The 19756-nt window shown below is 40.8% G+C and overlaps 2 protein-coding genes across 6 annotated transcripts in view; one reads left to right on the forward strand and one right to left on the reverse strand.

The window, feature by feature from the left end:
• COL19A1 (collagen type XIX alpha 1 chain) overlaps positions 1-557 on the forward strand; it is a 297117-nt gene extending 296560 nt beyond the window's left edge. For all 3 annotated transcript variants that reach the window (XM_014782544.2, XM_087437889.1, XM_087437888.1), the window contains 2 exons: positions 123-200; positions 376-557. In XM_014782544.2, the coding sequence (XP_014638030.2) occupies positions 123-200; positions 376-503 (206 nt within the window). In that variant the 3' untranslated portion in view covers positions 504-557. The remainder of the gene's footprint in view (positions 1-122; positions 201-375) is intronic.
• Positions 558-8981: 8424 nt separating this feature from the next.
• The window catches only part of COL9A1 (collagen type IX alpha 1 chain), a 63336-nt gene continuing 52561 nt past the window's right edge, over positions 8982-19756 (reverse strand). For all 3 annotated transcript variants that reach the window (XM_087438777.1, XM_087438776.1, XM_087438775.1), the window contains 2 exons: positions 18134-18211; positions 8982-9988 (listed from right to left, as the gene is read on the reverse strand). In XM_087438777.1, the coding sequence (XP_087294903.1) occupies positions 9804-9988; positions 18134-18211 (263 nt within the window). In that variant the 3' untranslated portion in view covers positions 8982-9803. The remainder of the gene's footprint in view (positions 9989-18133; positions 18212-19756) is intronic.

The raw sequence follows: 19756 nt of genomic DNA on the forward strand, positions 1-19756 counted from the left end.
CTCTTCATGTTAAGTGCAGAATTACATAAATATCACAGGCTCAGAGCATGGTTCCTGCATGGGCCATGCTGCCATAGAAGACTCTTACTTTTGTGTCTCTCTTTTATGTATCTCTCACTTAGGCTACCGAGGACAGAAGGGAGAACGAGGGGAACCGGGCATTGGGCTTCCAGGGAGTCCGGGTCTTCCTGGGACCTCAGGTAATGGTGGTCTTATCTTCACGACACAAGCCAGCCTCTAAAAACAGGAACCAGGCCTTCTCCCCGTGGCCCTTAGGTGTTGCCACAGGTGAAGGTGAATGAGCCATGTTGGTTGGAGTGAGGGAGGAAGAGCCGTATGTGATCTGCCTTCTGATAGGGTCTTTTATTTCATTAGCTCCGGGTTTGCCAGGCTCACCAGGGGCCCCTGGGCCCCAGGGCCCCCCAGGACCTAGTGGACGATGTAACCCGGAAGATTGCCTCTATCCCGTGTCTCACGCCCGTCAGCGGACAGGTGGGAAATGACACACCTGAGCAAGACTTCAGTCCTGTGATATCTCCTTGCCAGTGGATCTACCTTAATACAGTCAACACCTCATGATATGGGGGCGGCTTTTCTTTTCTTCTTTTTTTTTTTTTGGTGTAGGCCAGACATTAAGAGCAACAATTGGAATCCTACTCCTATAGTAATTGCAATATCAGCGTTTTTAGACTTTTCCCAAATTCATTCCATGTGTTTTGCTTCACCATTACTATGATTTTTGTTTAGAGTTTTCTATGAAATACAGAAGCAAATCTTATTAGTTTTTCTTCTGGAGGAAATGACAACTTTTGATTTAGTAGGCTGATGGTGATGTACATTTCATAGTCTCATCAACTTGTATTTGGCCTTTGATTTCTGAATTTTAAAGTTTCAGACGTATATTGCAGTTTTCTTGGTGTTTAAACTTACTATCATTGCTAAAAAATTCATCAAGTTTTTTGATATAGTGCATGCGTCTGCTGAATGTTTTCTGACTACTTTTTTATAGCTCAAGAATTCTTATACCATCCTCTATCCACCCTACTTAGAAATACATACACGATAAGCACTTCACTTCATGACTTTTATTTTGGAAAAAATCCAGGAGGCTCTGTTATGAGGGAGCCCAAAAACGCACCACAGCCAACTACTGATGTGATTTTGTTACTTCTGTGTAATGAGCACAACTCAAAGCAATCACCACTGGCATGAATGCAAACTGCATGGAAAGGGAGGCACGGAGGCCACCAGTGCTAGAGTTCCCCAAGAAGAGCCCAACGCTGTGAGCCCTGCGCTGAGTTCCTCATTGGGAAGCAGAGAGCTGTTTTCCCTAAGAGTTGTTTGGTGGTGAGGGCACCCAGCTGTCTGGTACTTTTGAAGCTTAAATGGCCTAGTGAGGTCTTTGGGCGCCTGTATCCATTACCTTCTGACCGCATCGCTCTCAAACTAAGACAAGCACCAGCCATGAGTACAAAGGACGGAGGTGTAGCGACTGGGAAAGAAACCCTCTTGCCCTAAAAGATCACAGCAGATGCACATGGACAAGGTGAAGCCCAAAGGCTCTTACAGAAGCTGCAGCCAGAGGGACAGGGCAGCAGAGGCAGCCCTGAGACCAAACATGCAGCTAGCACTCAGGCCAGAGAGATGACCCTCACCTCAGGGGAAACAGCAGGCGCTGAAGCCCGAGCCCTCCGACAGGGAACGAGGACATAGGGATCACCAACCAAATCACTACGTGGTAATTTTATGGCCTAGCTATACATTATTTTAAGAAACTGTTGGTTGAAAACAACTGATTTTCTAGAACATTGACCCTGAGGATGTTGCTGAAATCTAAGTAGCGGGTACCAAAGAGGCGGAGAGTGTGCCACGCAGAGCCCTCCCGTCACGGAAGTCAGGTGGCCACGCTCTTCAAGGAGCAGTGCAGACTCCAACTTGGCTAAACCAGGCCGGGGGGATTGCTCTTACCTGTTAATTAAAAATGAGTTGAGAAAGGCAAGCCCGCTGAAACTGGAGAAAGCTGTGAACGGAGCTGTGCAGGGAGCGTGCCTGAACACGCGGGTGAACTGGTTTTCATTATAGATGACCAACTGCGGGTCAGGTACTGCCTACACGGCTGTGCATACATGCAACCTTTTAGTTATTTCGTATGGAATTATGCTATATATTTCAATTCCAAGTTTATTTATTTTATTTTCCAAGGTTATTTTATTTATTTCAAGTGTTTTTAACTTTAAACTGATTTTATTCTTGTCTTTCCTGTGCAATACGTACAATGGTGCTCTGTTTTAGACTTACACAATTGGAATATACATATGCATTTTCTCAGTGAAATGATAATTTATCCCCAAAAAATGTACAGAGATCTAAAATCTGGTGCTATGTGTATATCTTGAGCTTTTAATTTGTTGAATTTTCTGAAAGCTTACTACTCATCTGCCACTCATTAATTTACTTGAATTTGTTATAAAACGAAACATTTTATATGTTTTCAAAGATTATTTTTTATATTAATTAATAGGTTGTTTATCCTTTTGCCTCTTTGCTAATCCAGAAGTATTTATTTTACCATTTTAATGTTTTTATGAACTTTTTTGCTGATGGTCAGCAATGTATTTTACTTTGTTTTCTTTGAGTCGATCCTTTCATATTCATAAAAAGACTCAGTTCGCTTTCTTGTGTCATAAATTATGTTCATTTTAATTCCACAGAATATGTCATGCATCCTTTCTTACAAATTGTATATTTAGGAAGCTTTCTTTTTCTAAATTCCATTAATGCTGGGCTGCCTTATTCTTGTTTCAAGAATTAGGATTTATTCAGGTGATTTAAGGAGAAGGTGGAATATAATGTTATGTGATGCATATTGCAAAGTAGAGCTGTCACACTGGTTCAAGCTCATTTTTCATAACTGACACATATGACTGAATCTACCCCTGGCATGACGAGGGAAGCGGGGCTGAGTCCACATGGCGTGAGCCTCTCTCCCCTACCGTGTAATTTATCCTCCATCACTCGTTCCTGCCTCATCTCTATACACATGATGTGCAACAGAGAGCAACAAGAGAGGCTGGTACAGCGAATACAACAACAAATAAAGTGGAGATTTCGCAGTTGCCTAATTCCTTTAATAAAAAGAAAGTGGATAATTAAGCCCCAAAGTAGGGTGGGAAATTTCCCCCTAAATAACTCAGTGGTGCCAACTCTCCTGGATCATTTTATTCCATTCCAAAACATTTGTTTACTTTCACACAGATGTCAGTAATGTCCACGGCAGAGAAGAAGAATTATCAAATTTCCTGAATTATCTCTTGTTTGGACTCCAGACAACATAAGTATTTAAATAAAAAATAATTGTAGGCCATGATAATAATTAAAACTGTGTTTGCCCTATATAAGTATGTTTGAACTCCAGTCTAACATACCAAAATCAGTTAACACTTTCAGATAGAAATCTTTCTGTGCAAAGAATAAGATATGACTTCAATGACTATTTATGGCCTCTGGAATCTAAAGAAAAAAGGAAGACTAAATTCATGAGTTTGTTCTTTGTTCTTTCCTACTGAAGACATTAACCATTTTTCCCTAACCATAAGAGAAACACAGCCAGTCTTAACCTTTGAAATTTTTCACCTTGTGATCAAAGTAACTTAGTTAATGACTTTAAAGTAATCCCATATGTGTATTTCTATATTTCATGGCATTGTTGAAACTTTAAAATTTTAGTCACTTATATTATAGAGCTTAAGTAATTATCTTACGATATCTTGTCTGTAAAAGATGTCATTTGATGTTTGGATTATAAAATAATTCTTTATGAATATGTTCTAGGGGTTCAGTAAGAGGTAAATTTTCTGCAGTCTCTCTTGTCTGTTGAGACTATGATATTCCTCCTCTTGTCCACAAGATGGTGTGGAGAGCAATTTCAATCAGAAGAGCTGAGCAGACTTGCAGAAATACCAGGCTAGAAACAGTTTAGTGGACAACTAAATCAGACCCTCGCCTTTGCACTTGTTCTTTTTTGCTTTTGTAAATAATTTCTTGTTAATTTACGTTTCATTAATTTCCTTGTTAATTTATGTTTTTCCTCATTTTGAGTATCTTTATGAAGGAGGCACAATAACCTTTGATTTGTTGGCTGTTTCCATTTTATTTCTGTGGTGGATTTATAGACCTAGTTAACTTGCACATTTACTCTTTGTAATGTTAGTTTGTATACTGCCCTCATAGTTCAGTGATTATCGTGAAAACACCTAGGTGGTCATCCTGCCTTTTAGACAGGGTAGAGATTCTTTTGACAGACAAGTAAAAGGCAATTAGCTTATCACAAGAAGTAGACCATTTATAAAATTACACAATGTCTAAATCTCCATATTGTTCAAGGTACTTAAAATTGTATAATTAGATTTGTGAAATGTTTATATTTTTCTAGAAATACATCACTCTTTACAAGCGTAAGATAAGGAACACTATTTTTCAAAATACCATTTTAATTTTCCTGGCATTGGTAATAATATCCAGAGATTGAGCTAGGTTAAGTTATATGCTTAAGTGTTTTTAATGAATTCTCAGAAAAATCTTGCAGATTTGTTCATTGCTCTTGTTCTTAAATTATTTTTCATATTTGTCCGTGTCTACCTTCTTAAGACACACTGTATTCATTGTCATCATTTCCCAGTGTTCCTTCTGAATCCTCTAGTGCTGAGGAATGTACCCCCTTCCGTACCATTTCCTCTCAGAGAGACTACACAGGCTTCAAAGGGGAGGAGATGCAAAAAAGAATTCAGTTTGTGTCTTTTATGCTAGGCACTTCAAAGTAACTTGCCCATGGAATTGTATTTTTATTAATTGGCTGGTAAAGGTGCATTAGTTACATTAAATCTGTGTAACCGCTAGGCGTCTCAGGAAACAGGACATGTGGACGTCTGCAGTTCTATTGTGTGGTGCAGCTGGCGCCATGACCCCGACATCTTCCTCAACAAAATCACAACAGCGTCACTGGGCAGTGTAGTTAAACTGAATGAAGAACCAGATGAACACAGAGAAAACTCATTCAGACAAGCAGACCCAGAATAGCAAAAATTTAACCTCAAAGATAAGGCAGGCTTCAAAAACCAAAGCAAAGTCTAAGAAAATCTAAATGGAAAAAATTTCACGTTCAGATCCAACAGCGAAGGGTATATGGCACACCCCAAGGAGTTAGCTACTTGCTTCATGAATTTGTCAAAAGCGAATACTAATAATGTAGGTGATTTCACTAAACCTAGGGGGTAGTTCAGTAAGATTTAAGTTTTTCAGAAGGGTGTGTGTTGCTTAACCATAACAAGCTTATGAATGTAAAGATGCTAATTACAACTTTTTATTTTGCTGTATTATTTAAAGTGTATTTTAGGGATAAATATTTTTCAATGTCTTGATGTATTTAAATTCAGATTATTTTATGGCATATTTTATAACTATTTATTTTAAAAATAACATTTAGGGTGCATTTTTTCCCCATTTTGTTTGTTCTTTATCTTACCTCATCAGAATATTTAAGATTTAACTCAACGTTCTCATGTTAAGTGGAGTGGCACTAGTTTTATTTTAAATCCCATCTGGATATAATGCTTTGAGGCCTTGATTCCTATGTGTTCATGATGCACAATGACCTTGTCCCTTATCTCAGCAATAAGGGATTTGACCCTAAATCAGGGAGCTCTAAGCTGCGGTTATTAACACCATCTCTTCTTGTGGCTGAAGCTCCACACTTCAGTTCTCTTCTGTTGGGTCTCAACCACAGGGATGCTCCAAAAACACTCACATGCCACACAGATGTCCAAGGAGCCTGTACACTGGTCTGTTGAGAGTTCATGTTTATACTGTGGGGGTAATTATGCTTTTGTTTGTCACGTGAATCGATGCTTAGCTCAGAATAATTAGGTTTATAACCCATCTCCCTAGCAGCTCATAGAAAGCCCGGTCTAATGGTTTCGGATGAGAATTATAAGCAGAAACGCAGGTCAGAGAGCAGGCGGCCCTTTGTGACTTCTGTCCCACAGAGTGATCTCCTCACTAAAATCATTTGAGACTTATTGCTGTGGAGGGTCCTGGGCAAGATGAGAGCTATCACAATTAACTTTTCTCATAAATATAAGCTCTTCCGTCGTTAGCGATAAGACAATAGGCAGTGAGAAGTTAGACACATAGCATGTTTCCTTCACAGAAATTAATTACATCCGAACATGCCAGTGGATTTATATGTTTACTTAGACTGGGAAATGATTTATACAATTCTCAACTGTTCTATCTTCAGGTCCCCTTAGATACAGTAAATTAACCAGGTGCTCTCTAAGGAATATTCTCATGTCTTTTCACACACACATTTTCAACTTGGAGGTCAAAGAGAAATTCAAATAAATCTTAAAAGGAAAGTTAGTTTCTTGGAGCCAATTTCCTTCCGTTCTTGTCTCTCTAGTTATTCTCAGAAAACCTGGAGTCAAGAGCATGATGTGAAGGCATGTTATGGGAAAGAGTGTGGATTGCCCTTTATTGAGACTAAAAATATATGTCAGCTCCCTCTGTGATAACGAGATCTGGCATGTTACACTACGTTACACTTCCTCTGGCTGACCACTCAAGAGCATCTGAGCATGTGTGTCTATGGTCATACATTATTATATTAACCAATTTTGATCTAATACGTACTGAGCCATATGCACTTAATACTGCCACATCCTATATCAGAAACTCACTAAAATAGACTCAGTACACAACTGAAAAGGAGTTATTTTGCTCTGTGAAAAAGGGACTTGAGCCATATTTATTGAAAATAAATGTTCTTTTTTAAAAAAGATATGTAAAATCATTTATATCCTTTGCCCATTTGTAAACAGCAAAATTACTAGTTTGCTGGTATTTTTTTCCTATTATTGCTTTTTCACTCATTTTGCCAGGGCCACCAGGAAATGTTTAACAGCAATTTTCTTGACATTTGGTGTGATTTTATGTGTTTCTAAAGGCCTTCCCCCATACTGGTTTATTTTTAAACTCAGAGATATTATACATCAGAGACACTGTAGTAGCCAAAAAATTGAATAATCCAAACAGAGGTGGTCTAAAGCAGGGATTTACATTAAGCTTTTGTCAGGTTGCAAATAAATCAGATTTGACTAATGATGTTTAAGAATAGCAACACGCATTTAGTCAGCTTGAAAGATAAAGTGTCCGCAAATCAACCAACCACATAACCGATGTGACTGCTCACTCACACCCTGGTGCTGGACAGAAGGCAGGCACCCCGACCATGCCAGCGAATGCATGTGCTCAATCAGACCAGGACGTGATCTCTGTGGTTCTTAACCAACCTGCCAGGTACTTGGGGTGAAAGTCATAGCATAATGCCATGGGAGGACTGAATGGGAATAAATCAGAAACCATGTGCCCTTGAGTAACAGGCCAGTTTCCAACCAACTGTAATTATTTGCCCTCTCTCTCTCAGCAAGTTCTCCAGGTGATGCTGGATCCAACTTTAAAAACATCTCAAAGAAGTTTTGGAGATTTCTGTTTCAATAGAGAGGGAGAGATTTGGTCTTATTCAATATTTATCAATTCTTTTTCATGGAGAGAACTTGCTGGATGCTTTTTTTTGCAATTTCTCAGTCAAGTATTTACTGCTTCTGTAAACTATTTCACTTAACTGAATTTATAGTGGATTGTTCCCACCATGTGGAATGTGCTAGTTTTGCATTAATCTATTTGTAAGTGGTTGTTTCCAACATTGCTCATGGTATCTGTTGGGCTTGTTGTACGGCCTTTGATATATCAAGTTTGTAAAACAGTTAGATGAACTGTTCTTTGAAATTTTATTTTTTTTAATTTTCTTATGGATATTATATTATAGAACTGAGAAACGTATTTATTTGGTTATCTAATTTTTCTTTTATTGTATTATGTCACTCCAGTTAAAATAAAACCATCTTGGTGAAACGATGAGGCAATTTCTTTGCATTTATTTGATTATATGTCACAGTACCTGAAAAAGTTTGCTGTTTATATAAAGATCATTTTAAGTAGCTAGAACAGATATCTCTAATTCCAAAAATTATCTATTCCACAGGAAGGAAGAACATCCTTCTCAGTCTATGTAAAGGACACTGAGCTATGTAGCCAAGTTGGAATCTTTCTCCCTAAGCACAATCCATGCTAGAAGCACAGAACTCGATGCTATAAGTGGTTTTAAAGAAAGCCAAATACAGATTATATAATGATTGATTTAGCCAAACAAACAGGGCTAAAGTTTTTAAATGTATAGAAAGTACACATGAGAAAAAAAATTGATATCAAAAATCCAGTTAGAGCTCACCCTCCCTTGACTTGAGAGAACTGAGTTCCATAAACTAACTGAAGATAGTGACTGTTTTGAGCACTGTGCTCTGCTCTGGGACAAGTCACTCATATGCACTGTGACATAAAATGAAAATGTTAAGTCTGATTGATAGCTGATATAGATGTTGATAGAACAGCAAGCCAGTGCGTCTGTGTAAATAATAATACAGTGCCTGAGTGGTCAGGCAATCCCTGTCTTATTGACAAGAATGCAGTGCTTTAGCTGAGCTATCTTTATAAAATGTAGAAGAGAAATGGTGGAACGTAAACCATGGTTGCAGCAGTGAAGTTTGGAATAGGAGGGAGCGAACAAACCACTGAAACGAAAGCAGTGGTTCCTCACCCAGAGACCAAGCAAGGCCAGACTCGGGGGCCCACGAAGGCTCTCAAATAGTCTGCAAACACGCTTTCACACACGCATTTGTGTGTTTTTCTGGGCTATGGGCCCACAGCTTTCATCAGAATTTCAACAAGTTCCATGAAGCCCTCCCCGGCCGCCACACACATCCATACAAAGAACTTCTGTCACAGTAACACCCTCTGGGGAACAGTATGGGCTTTTTAATTTCTCTGTAGAAAAAAGCACTAATATTATAAACATATGCCTATGGAAATACCAGGAATTTAAAATTTTTTAATATATCTAAATAAGCTCAGTGACTTCTTTTCATTGAACATGATTCTTTATAAGAAAACATGCAAGAGATTAAGAAACCGTATTTATTTCTTCTTTGGTACAGCCAGAGAGGTTACCTCAAACCTTTAAAATAAATAATCTCATCAATAAAACTTACGAATGGCAGGATATTAAAATTCCTTCTTTGCTTTCACATAGAAGAGCTCAAAATATTAACAGGTTTGGGATACAGTACAGTTCAACAAAAATGCAGGCTGACTACGAAAACCAGCACATGATGTCGGGAAATCACTCCCTCTGCTTTCCTGAGAGGGCGTGTGGATGAAGTTTAAGCACCGATTCTATTGGCTGGAGTGGGGTTTCCTCATCTCTAGTCTGCTGATCCTCTAACCGCTGAACAATAGTCTGAGGACAACATCTACATAAAAACGAAAGTAACTACTGCAGCTGAGGTAAACCAAACTGTTGTTTTGTTTATTGGCACAGAGGCCCATGATATATCACTTATATGTATAACACACCAAAGTTCAAGATCCTGGGAACAGGATTATACATTTATTTAAAGGGAGGGTTGTTTTGTTTTGTTTTTACTGATGACTCTGCTATCTCCCCTCGAAGGGAAAGGAAAGAGGATTTACCGAATAGCACCATTGTTCTAAATCTGATTGTCAAGTAGGACTTCTGTAATAATGGTGAAGGTGATGCACTGTCGTCTCTGCCTCAGCTTCCGGTGGTGTTTCTCCTCCAAGCTCCCTGGCCAGGCATGGTTTATGCAGACAGCCGGGCAGCACTAAGCCTTTCACTTACTGGGCCCTTTGCTGAATGCTCGCTGACCAGCCTGCATGGTGCAGGAGGACGGCTCGCAGAACCCAGGAGGGCCAGGAGGGCCCGGGGGGCCGGGCACACCAGGAATTCCTGCCACCCCTGGAGGGCCTCGCTCACCATCCCGGCCATTCCTCCCGTAGCTGGCAGGACCTGGGTCACCTGAAACACACAAAAGATTGCACATGTGAAATGATGGATGATGACTGATGATGATGATGATATAATTCCTTCACTGGACTTGGGTTTTTTAGAAATGAAGTGGAAGGAGACCTCAGCATCTCCAACCCACATTTCCCTCAGTAGAACTGAACTGTCCAATATGGTAGCCTCTAGCCACATGCGTCTATTGAGCACTGAAATGGGGTGAAGTCAAACTGTGATGAACTGTAAGTGGAAAACACACCTGGACTTTGAAGACTTTGTGTGAAAAAATTTTAAATATTTCTTTTTAATAATTTTTGCATTTATTACATGATGAAATAATATTTTGGGGACAGTGGGTTAAATATATTATTAAAATTAATTTCACTTGATTCTTTTGGCTTTTTTAATGTGGCTACTAGCAGATTTAAAATTATACACCCAACTCGCATTTGTGGCTCACATTATATTTCTTTCGAACAGGACTCCAGTAGCAGCATGCCCAGTTCTAATAGGTGATCACTTTCCAGACAGGAGGCAGTGTCACTCAGTGGTTAGAAGAACAGGTTTTTGGAGACAGACAGATGGCTCTAAGTTCTAGCTCTGCCGTTTACGAATAGGTGACACCAGCAAGTCACTAATCTCTCAGTTTCCTCATCTACAAGATGGGATGATGCCTTCCTTATAATTAAACTCTGTGCCTGAAAGCATCTGATAAATGGGGGCAATTGTTATAATGATGAGGAATTACTGATTAATGTCTTTAGGAGACTGTGCAATGCACCCTTCAAAGTTCCACGGTATTCTTCTCATCAGGGGTTGACCCCTCCATTGACCACGGCTTAAGTTCCCCAGGGGCATTTCTTCCTTTTGTCATGTTCACAGGTTGTTTGGCTCACCCAAGGGGCACATTCTCTGAGGCACGGCACCCCTTAACAAAGGGGAATTTCTGCTGAACACTGACCCCACCACACCAGCAGTGCTCCCATACTGTTACTGCACAGGTGGTGACAAGAAGTCAGTACAAAAAATCCTATGTGCCATGATAATGTGGTTTTATCGAGACCCTCATTCCGTCTCAGCCGTCTTAACTTGGCCATTCAGCCAAAAAGGTGCCAGCCAAAGCCACATGTTCAATTACACGCTTACTTAAGGTTAGTTCCTTTCCTTCCTTCACCATGGTTTTTAGTTTTCTTTTCCTAACTTAGTGGTGTTCTTACAGATGTCTTTTGTTGGTCTTATTACAGCGGTCTGGTCTTATTAGTGATCTTATTACATATACCTCACAGACTTTCAGAAGGAAGGTAGATTAGAGATCCCATTTTACACATAACATCACATTTTTCCCTTTATTATTATTTATTCCCAAAGAATAATTATCTCTGACTCTATCCATCTCAAGGCCACAGTGTAGATGAGCAGAGATACACGTAGTTTCCCTTCATTTATCCCATGAGCTTTCATTTGACTGTGTCAGATTGTGATGAAGCACGTGATTGTTTAAAGACAAGGCCCCTGAGGAAGCTTCTCCCTGACCCACAGCACCTGTAGATAAGGCTTGAGCAGAACTGCACCTTTAGCAGAGCCTATTCAATCTCCTGACACTGGGGGCCATTAAAGGTTGATTTTTTAAGGTTTAAAAGATAGGCCCGATACAAACGCATATAAAACATAAGTTCATGCACCTTATCAGCAGCAATGACACAAAATCAAATCAAGATTAGGAGGAGAAAGTGTCCAAAGGAGAGGCCACAAACCAAGTGACCACGGGAGCGAGGCGGTAATACAGAGCAGGTGGGCTAACTGTAGCCCACGGGCCCACTCCTGCTTCTGTAAATAGTTCTGTTAGGACAGAGCTGAGGTTATTTGTTTATGTTGCCCACGGCTGCTTTTGCACAACAAGGGCAGAGCTGAGTAGCTGCAACCGACACCACATGGCCCTCACAGCCAAAAAACCTGGTCCTGGGCTGGCCTGGTGACATAGCGGCTAAGTGCACGCACTCCACTTCAGTGGCCCGGGGTTCGCAGGTTCGGATCCCGGGCGCGCACCGACGCACCGCTTGTCAAGCCATGCTGTGGCAGCGTCCCACATAAAGTAGAAGAAGATGGGCACAGATGTTAGCCCAGGGCCAGTCTTCCTCAGCAAAAAGAGGAGGATTGGCAAGAGATGTTAGCTCAGGGCTGATCTTCCTCACGGGAAAAAAAAAAACCCTGGTCCTTGACAGAAAAAGTTTGCTGACCCCTAATATAGTTAAAAAAAAAAATGGCCCTGGATTGAGACATTCCCTGCTGTCTTTATAGAAGGAAACTGATAGCACAGGAGCAATGAAAATTGGCTACTGATAGTCCACATGGGCGTTAGGGAGACAGCAGGGAGGCCTGAGGCCTGTGGTGAGCTGTAGGGGGGACGCTGGCGACGGCGCTGCTCCAGCTCACAGCTGCCGTGAGGAATACGGCCCAGCACTGCCAGAACCTCTGACGACTTCCAAGGGAAGCTAGGAAAATGAATTTTTAAATAAATCTCTCTCAATTTTTCAATGTTAGCAACTAATTCAAATTTCTATTTAACATTTGTAGAGCCAGTCTCCTACCTAAAACCTTAAATTTAAGGGAATTTATTCTCTAATAACAAACAATATTAAAAGTGGAAGGAAAGCTTTTTAGATTTTCATGTTTAGTTCCCCGTTTCTATGCATTCCCAGAGAGGTTTTGTCACGTGCTGCATTTATTCCAGATTCCTGCTCATCCTTTGAGGAAAGAGTTGGTGAAGCTATCCTGTCTCCCCTGATTTATTTTAGGAAAGCACGTCTCGTCCACTCCCCCTTAGGAAACACAGCAGACTGCCCTCTGGAGCTCTGGGTGCTGCCATCATCACCACCAACACTTACAAAACGCTCCCACTTTATCGTGCACGATGCCCTGTGCTCATTATTGATCTCGTTTTCCTCAAGGGTAAACTGAGAGTTAGGAAAGTTAAACACCTGTCCGTAGTCACACAGCTGACAGTGTTGGAGTCAGAAACCAGGGCCCTTCACTACTGTAACCTAACCTAGCTCCACACCCATTGATCTGCTAACTTTGCTGAGGGGTGTGGCCCTGTGTGTGTGTGTGTGTGTGTGTGTGTGTGTGTGTGTGTTGGTGTTTTTTGTTTAATTCTTTGGGCCTGAATTGACCAGGAAGTAGAAAAAGGCACAACAGCCAAGAGTTAGTATTGATTCTTGTAGACCTCTAACTATCATAAGAAACTAAAGACATTTTCCTGAGGTCTTGCCCTGCAGAAGTGGCCAGAGAGGCTTCACGTAACAGACCATCAGTTTCTGGGGAGCCCTGACCCTGGGCATTTACCCTCAAAGGTGCTCTCAAATTACTGTGTGGGAGCCTAATTTGGGGCAACACTATGTCACAGTCCAAGCCATTCCAGAAGTCGGGCAGCTGCATTAGCAAACACCTATAAACTACTTTCAACTCGGAAGAGGAGAAAGCACAGATCTGAAGTACTCCCTTTCTGCTTTGTCTGCCTCACGGCGTGTGAGCCACACTAACTGCCTAATGACTACGGTTTTCTGCAACTTCAAGGACCTCTGAAAATATTATTGCCAAACATTTCATGATTTTTAAAAATGAATGTCTCTGTCATTCTCTGTGCGAACACTAGGGGGCAGTCATGTTACATCGAAGGAGGCCAATCCCTGCTGGGACATCCGGGAGGATCTAATAGCTGCTGAAGAATGAGAGTGACTGTGCATGCAGGCTTAAAAAAAAGCTGCAAATAATTTTCAGCATTGTATAGGGTATGTGTTGGTTAATCCACGGGTTATGTAAAATCTTTGTATGTCCAGGGACTTTCTCCTATTTCTCGCCTTATGCTGAGCTGACGTGGGCAGTGTTTGACAAAGCATATGTGTTTCAGGAACTGGTGTAAAGAGGCTTGTTTATATAAGATCCCACAACCAAACAAAATAGCAGCAGCAATGGAAATAGGATAAATGACTACACTAAACTTCAAGCCTAAACTGAGGTGCCCTCTGTTTTGGGGGGGGTTTCCACTCAATATTCACAAACAAAGCTCACCTATATGCAGATTTTGCACACGACACCTGAATGGCCCAGGCATGACCCAGCACAAAGCCGGCTCTGCCCTCCCTGTCCAAGAAGGGAAGGGTTCATCTCAGCTCACAAGTCACTTTCCCGGTGGTCACACAGCTGATTCCTCATTTAACTTACTCCTTGCCTAGTGAGAGGAAGTCAGGACCCACTATTAAATATTTTTCCTTAAAATCCTCAGAATGCCAAGGAACTGGTCCCAAATGGGCAAGTTCAGTGCCAGCAGCATAGAGAGTAACTCTTAATGAGACAACCCAACAAGGAACCACCAAAGTCAGATGGCAGGGTGGCGAGGACAAACAAATCATACTCTGGACAGCCCATCACTTTGTCCACTACAGGAACTTGGACGCAGGAAGCATGAATATTTGCCTTGATCACTTATTTCCTGAGAGACCATCGTCAGGGCCTGCGACCTTGTAAGTCTGTATTTCCTCAAGTATAAAAAGAGGAATGACAATCATGATAACAGTTAAATTTGCAGGATGTCTGCCACGTGCCAGGCACCAGTCTAAGTGTTTTACATGTACTAAAACGCACACAGATCCTCCTAAAGAACTAACTGCAGGGCAGGTGTGGTTAATGCCCCATTCTGCAGAGGAGAAATGGAAGCCCTGAGAGGTAGAGTAGCTGACAGTAAGCGGAGAACATCCCCACTCCCTGCAGACTGGCTCCAGAGCCCAGGCCCCTTCAACACCTGCTGGCCTACCCTGGCCGTGAGAAACCAACTCGACAACTTGTGCGTACATTTGAGACCACAGAGCACTTCAGCAGAACGACAGCCAGTGGAACAGTTCTAATAAGAACCTACGGCTTGTATTAGGCAACACAGCATTACAACGCCAAGAGGCCATGTAATACTTAACACCGAACAGACTGAGAGATATGGGGGGAGACAGGACTAAAACTGTCCAGGAAGAACAAAGGACTTCTGATAACTGATAAATAATGAAGGTATTAGTTACATTTTTTCAAATATATGGAAGCACCAAGAAAAATGATCAAATGAACTTTCTTTCCATTCAGGAGAATTTGAGAGTCAAATCCAACAATAAAGACAACAAAGAAGGCTGCAGAATATTCTGTTCTGCAGGCTCTTTCTTCTAAGTAAGATGTATATTTATCTGGAAGGTTCCAGACAAGTTCTTGCACAGAGACCTACTGAAGGTTCCCCTGGATCCTAAAATCTTATTACTGTTATGTTTGCGAGAGACCAGAAATCACATTCCAAGCTCGACCAGGGAAATTAAAACTGGTCTGCCTCTCAGTGGATGATGGACCAGTGGAATGATTCACTGTGAACCAGGACTCTGCGTTTGTGATTTGGGGTAAAGTAAATGCTCTTGGAGGGAAGGTCTGAGGTGTTGGGGGTGGTGCGGACTGAGCATATTCCTGCTGATCCAGAGCAGGAGGAAAAAGCTTCGAGGGCTTAACCAGGGTCCAACTTTGCCCTCAGCTCTCCTTCCTCCACCTCAAAAAGCAGAAGTGGATTTGTTATATTAATAATAGCATTAATAACCTACATTTCTTGAGCACCTACTACGGCCAGAAACTGTCCTGAGCACTTTACATGGATTGATTTTCTTTAATTCTTAGGATTATGCTATCAGGAAGACATATTATCACTATTTTATCAATGAGGAAACAATGAGGCACAGAGCAATTAAGTGACTCGCCCCGTGTCATAAAGCTGGTGAGTGACAGAGTCAAGATTTGAGCCAGGACATCTGAACCGTGGGGTCCACACTCCAAACAGCCCACTTCCAGAGAACCAGTGTTAGGGCAGGAATGACAAGAGCTCTGGTTCAGGGACGTGACTGATTTGAGAAACTGTGAGCTGAGCATGTTCACAGCGTAGACAGGAGCCTGCGAGCTCACCCCCAGCTGGTGCCTCAGCGAGCGTGATAAACATACACCCTGCATGCCCGTGTGCCAAAGCACTCAGAAAACCCCGTGCTTTGGAAAGTTAGTCTAAATTTTTTACAAATAATCTGGAGCTCAGATTTTTCACTAAATAACATCAAATATCCTCTCGATTAAAATGTAACTAGAGGACAGAAAAAGAAAGACCAGACTTCAGAGCGGTACCAGGAAGGCAGAAAGGAGAGGGGACAGGGCAGGCTTTAGGAGGCCTGAGAAAGGGAACCTATAACATTTTTAACAAATCAGATTAAAGTTTTAAATCCAAGATCAGCTATGACAAATTTAACTTTCATAATTTTTAGTTTTCATAAGGGAGAAAAGATGAGGGCGAGGTAGAGCTGCCTGCCAATGGTGAGCTCGTCCTACCTTACCATTTTGCCTGTACACGGATGTCTGACGTCCTAAAAGCAAATCAGCAAATCTCCTCCAGCAAAGCCATGGCCAGAGGCACCGTCACCCTCAGTCACGCGCAGCACCTCTGAGGGCTGACTGCACGTGGGGAGAAACGCCCCCTAGCGGCAGCCCGGGACACTGCACGAGGGGAGAAACGCCCCCTAGCAGCAGCCCGGGACACTGCAGGCAAGGAACTAGTCTTCCTCCATCTTCCCATTTTTAACCTTAAAATGTGGTTTATCAACAGATTTTTTGAAAGTAAGAGTCACCAGAAACCGTAATAAATTTTTGATAAGTGAAAATGTTGCCCATAGTGCACATTGCTGGTCCAAGAACTAAGTGATTTGTCAACAAAATGGGAGAAGGAGAAATTGTAAGGCTAGCCTATAAATATATAGATAATTAAGTAAATTGTAATGATGATATTGTACCAGCTTTAAAACCTCCTATTGCTACCATTGATAAAGGAGAAAAGTACTCAGTAAGATCTATTTCCTTTTTCTCTTTTCTAAACATCCATCAATGACTCCAGACTTTATCATATACTAAAATCTTCTCTTGGCCCTATTTAGCTCCAACAGATTTTCTTTCCTTTTCCAATAATAAAAGCTTCCTTTTCCAATGACAAAAATTTATCACTTGTGAAAACATCTTGACAGGCCCATGGATCACAGTTTTAGAAAGGCAGTGTTTGAGCTATCTCCAAATGTACTCATATTTTAAAAATAATATTTAATGAGAAAGCAATCCCCAGGAGCAATGAAATGGATAATTAGAAAGCAATGATGTTTGGCGCTGCACTTATAGCCATGATTGAATATGTACGCCTCTGGCAGAACTAAAAAATGATCATTTCTTTTTCTAAATTTCCCTAAACAAGTTTTCCAGATTCACTGGGAAGAGCGTACACCCTTTCTCTGCACAACCCTTCTCCACCTCACTCTCCAGCCACCGCCTCAGCAGCTCTAAGAGGAGTTTTCTGGGAGGCTGCACATCTTTCATGCTCTAAGCTGACCTGGCTTTCGGCCCTGCCTGCTGCTTCTGTGGCTGGGCTGTAAGTTATTTCCCAGTAGAGAGTCTGTTGCAGCCTGACTCTGGCGACAGAGGACCAGTGTGTGCAGAGAGAACAGAGGCCCAGTGAGAGAACGCAGGCTCTCCACACACAGGCTACTTTGTCACCTCAGCCGACGCAGCTGTGGTTTGTGGCTTGTGTGTGTCTCCGTGTGGCTGAGTAGGAATGTTCAGGTTTATTTTTTTTGGATATGGGCTTCTGGAGGGTCAGGATGTCTGAAACAGGAGCTTTTAAAATAAAATTTCAGTTACTCCCTGTGCAACTTGAATAGTTTGAAAACTTGGATTAATTTTCCTGTTATTCTGATTTTTTATTCAAAACAAATAAACAGGAAACTATCAACTGGGCTAGAAATGGATAGGACCCCATTCCTTCAGATTTTATAACAAGTGCACTGTGGCTGGACCTTGCACAATTTTTTGAAAGCATCTATTTATTCAAGAAATTAATATTTCAAGTCCTGACACATTTTATCACAAAGAATTCAGATATGATTTACAGATCATTTAACTCTTCATTAAAGTTGGTCTTGAAAAATCAATGCTAGCCATACTGAGTCTCACTTGATACGCCTCAGTAATCAAAGAGCAAGTCTTTCAACGTTACCCATTCAGACTAGCCACTTGCTCCCACCTCCTCCACCTCATCCTGCAAATACACCACACACTCACCTGGGAGACCTGTAGCTCCGGGCAAACCTTTGGGACCTCTTCCTGGAGGGCCACGTTCCCCCCTTTCTCCCAAGTCACCTGCATTTCAGTAGAGAAAGGTTATTTTCTATATTATATAAAAATAAAGTTATCTATTTTATAAACTTTAAGCAAAGCCAACATTCAGAAACCAAAAGGTCAGGAAGTTGCCACAAACCAGATTGTAGTAAGTACGAAGCAAGGCAAAAATCAAGTTAATTATATTAACAGATCTAAGGGGAGAAAAATCAAATGATCATATCCATAGATGCTGAAAAGACATTTGAAAGAACTGAAAATGCATTCCTGATACACATTCAATAAAATAAGAATCAATGACTACCTCCTTAACATGAAAAAACACACTATCTCAACCCAAAAGCTAGCATAATGCTTAGTGGGAAACACAAGAAGCAGTTACACTATGGTCAGAACATTATGGAGGTGCCCCTTTTATCGCTATTCTTTATCATTTGGTTTGAGGAATTAAAAGCATCGCTATTTTCAAGTGATAAGAGTACATTTCTTAAACCCTAGAAAATCAACTCAAAATCTACTACAAACAGCAAGAGAATTCAGTAAAATAGCAAGATATGAAATTAACATTTGGAAATCAATAATTTTCATGTATGAAAACAACCAGTAATAAGACGCAGTGAAAAAGATCTCATTTATAATAGCAATTAAAATATTAAATAGCTAGGAATAAATTTAATCAGAAATATGCAAATCCAATGTGGAAAAAAAATTAATATTTCTAAAGGATACAAAAAGACTTGAAAAATGTTCTTAGATGGAACATCATCATAAAAAGTTGTTAGCTCTCCCTAAGCTGAATTTTCATCATGATCCCAATAAAAAATTTTTTAACCAAAGAGGTGATTCTGAAGCTTGTATAGAAAAATACAAGAATAGCCATAAAAACTCCAAAAAAGAGCAACATGAGAGGAATTAATCCTACCAGTATTACCAGTATTAAACCAATGAAAAGGTTGTGGTACTGGGACATGAATGGACAGACCAGTAAAACAGCATAGAAAGTCCAAAAACAGGCTCAATACATATAGGAATTTGGTTTATAATAAAGGTGGCATCTTAAAGTGGGGAAAAGTTGAATAAGTCAATAAATAGTGTTGGAAAAAGCGAGTAGCCAACTGGAAAAAAAGCTGGATCTATTCCTCACACCATAAACTAGGATGAATTACAAATGGATCAAATATTTAAATGAAATTTAGAATCAGAAGAAAACAAGGGAGAATTATTTTATAACCTCACATTTGAGTTGGCCTTTCTAGTATGATTCAAAATATGAAGAGTCCCTAAAGTCAATATAAAAAGGCCAACAACACAATGAAAAATAAGCAGAATACATGAGCAAGAAAGTCACTAGAGGGAAATAAAAATGGCTCTCCTGACTTCACTCTCAAAACAAAATTAATGTAAATTAAGAATAATAGGAGCCAGCCCTGATGGCCTAGTAGTTCAAGTTCAGTGTTCCCACTTTGGTGGCCCAGGTTCAGTTCCCAGATGCAGAACCACACTACCCGTCTGTCAGTTGCCATGCTGTGGCAGCGGCTCACATAGAAGAACTAGAAGAACTTACAA

The sequence above is a fragment of the Ceratotherium simum genome, chromosome 13 (genome assembly GCF_057802395.1).
Source record: "Ceratotherium simum simum isolate JZ-2026a chromosome 13, ASM5780239v1, whole genome shotgun sequence".
NCBI classification, from domain to species: Eukaryota; Metazoa; Chordata; class Mammalia; order Perissodactyla; family Rhinocerotidae; genus Ceratotherium; species Ceratotherium simum.